Source organism: Sinocyclocheilus grahami, unplaced genomic scaffold, assembly GCF_001515645.1.
Source record: "Sinocyclocheilus grahami isolate Dianchi unplaced genomic scaffold, SAMN03320097.WGS_v1.1 scaffold201.1, whole genome shotgun sequence".
Classification (NCBI taxonomy): Eukaryota; Metazoa; Chordata; class Actinopteri; order Cypriniformes; family Cyprinidae; genus Sinocyclocheilus; species Sinocyclocheilus grahami.
Genome location: NW_015505380.1, coordinates 1081379 through 1083900, shown reverse-complemented (window position 1 = coordinate 1083900; position 2522 = coordinate 1081379). Strand labels below are relative to the sequence as shown.

Here is a 2522-nt window from a genome sequence, read left to right as displayed (position 1 = left end):
AGCACATGATCAGTGGAGCAGTGTCGTGTGTAAATAAGGTCCAGCTGGTTGCCTGATTTGTGAGTAGCCGTAGTTAACACTCTTGAGATCAAAAGAAGCAAGCAGAGTGTGGAGGTCTGCATTATCTCGGCGGATGTTGAAGTCTCCAAGCATAACTAGAGGAGTACCATCCTCAGGAAAGGTTGAGAGCAGCACATCTAATTCTTCCACGAAGTTACCTAGTGGTCCTGGGGGTCGATAAACAACTATAAAATAGATTTTAAGAGGGTGGGTAATAGTGGCTGAATGTGATTCAAAGGAGCTGTTGATACTCCGAGATGGTAAAGGATTACATTTCCAATCATTAGAGATAAGCAGACCAGTACCTCTGCTTACCTTTTACGACGTCCATGGTTACTGTTACATTACCAAGATGGCGCCGGTGTTTATAGCCTGCCGTCCGCTGCCTGTTGTGCTTACACGTCTGTTTGTTTTAATGTATTTTATATTAGCCATTTTACTAAATGTTTAGTCATTTTTAACCTAAAAGTGCTTGGCATTAAAGACATCACTGAAGAGCTATTCCGTGATGCTAAGTGTGGTGCACAGTTTGCTCCTCCTCTGGTGACTATACCTGACTATCTGCGCCGGCTGCCTGGTCCTCCGCCGCAAAAGACGGGGAAGGCATGGAGGTTTTGCGGTCAAGTTCAAGCTCCTCCTGTCTGAATCGGATTTTCAACCTCGCACTGGCCTTCGCACCTACATGGCAGGGCACGGCCGCTTCATAGCGGGGCGCGCGTTATAACCACAGTATGCGTGGAATATACCGATTGCTGGGGATCCGCTGGATCAACCTCACCCCGTCTGCGCCGAGGTGGCGTTTGTATTAGTCACCTCCGTTCGCTTTCCCGGCCTTAATTTTTTTGTGGACAAGTTAAGGGATATTAGGCTAGATATTCCCTCTGCTTGTCAAGATCCTGCTGTCCCTCCACTCTTTACCAGCATCTTAAGTCAGTTTGAGCCTGTAACTCTGCCTGCTCTACAAGATATTGTAAGCCAGCCTAAACCCTCTGGATCCTCCTATGACATTCTTCCTCCTCGATTTTTTTTATCACATTTTTGAGGTGATTGGGCCTACTGTTCTTAAGATTGGGATAGGGTTAGGGAACCCTGAACAGCTGCCTTGAAATGGCAATGGTTCCAGATGACACGAAGCACGCCATTGTACATCCACTTCTTAAAAAAAACAAATTTAGATCCGACAGAGTTGACTAATTTTAGGCCAGTCTCAAATCTCTCTTTTATGTCTACAATTTTAAAGAAAATAGTGTTTCACCAACTACAGAGCTTTCTGTTTAATAACAATATTTTCGAAGTGTTCCAATCCTAGTGTGGAGTCACAGTTAGATTATTAAGACTTTACAGTGATAGTGATGGTCTGTGGTGTGAAGGGGCTTTAATCTGCGCTGTGTGTTTGTACAGGACTGTCTGAAGCTGTTCTCTAAAGAGGAGCGTTTGACCGACAGCAACCGCTTCTACTGCCGCCACTGTAAGACGCACCGAGACGCCATCAAGAAGATGCAGATCTGGAAAGTTCCGCCCATTTTACTCGTACACTTGAAACGGTGAGTCACGTCTGCAGCGCTCCAGCGCAGGGCTCTGATGTCCCGTAAAGCAGTGTGTGAAAGGTGTTTGTGTGTTTGTAAGGTTTAAATACGATGGCCGGTGGCGGGAGAAGCTGCAGACGCTGGTGGATTTCCCGCTGGATAATCTGGACCTGTCACAGTACGTCATCGGACCCAAACCCAACCTGAAGAAGTACAACCTGTACGCTGTGTCTGTGAGTATGAGACCTCACCACACACACTCACTCTCTCACACACACACACATCCACCCACACCCACACACACACACCCACACACTCACACTCACACACACAAACACTCACACACACACACACACTCACTCACTCTCTCACACACACACACATCCACCCACACCCACACACACACACCCACACACTCACACTCACACACACACACACTCACACACACACACACACACACTCACTCACTCACACACACTCACTCACTCACTCTCACACACACACTCACTCACTCACTCACTCACACACACTCACTCACTCACTCACACACACACACTCACTCACTCACACACTCTCTCACACACACAAACACTCACACACATCCTGTAACTTTCTATATAACAATTCCTGTAATCATGTAAAGGTTTGACTTTTCAAAAATGTCCTCACTAACAGTGAAACTTGTTGAGCACAGACTGAGTCACTAGGGCTCATAAATCATGTTTCTATTTAAATCTCGGGTTTTGCACAGGTTTCTGAGAGCTGGTTTAGGGGTCAGAGGTCAGGTTAGGACATAGGAAACAACATTAACCTGATAGAAAAACAGTGAAAGCCTATAAGATGCACTCACTAGTGAGTGAGTGAGTGTGTGTGTGTGTGTGTGTGTGTGAGTGTGTGTGTATATGTGTGTGTGTGTGTGTGTGAGAGAGTGTGTGT

General features: G+C 46.2%; 1 protein-coding gene across 1 annotated transcript in view; it reads left to right on the top strand.

The window, feature by feature from the left end:
• Positions 1-2522, top strand: part of LOC107595392 (ubiquitin carboxyl-terminal hydrolase 8-like) — a 19543-nt gene that overhangs the window by 15198 nt on the left and 1823 nt on the right. Inside the window, exons 17-18 of the mRNA XM_016285774.1 lie at positions 1462-1604; positions 1687-1819. Coding sequence (XP_016141260.1) covers positions 1462-1604; positions 1687-1819 — 276 coding nt within the window. The remainder of the gene's footprint in view (positions 1-1461; positions 1605-1686; positions 1820-2522) is intronic.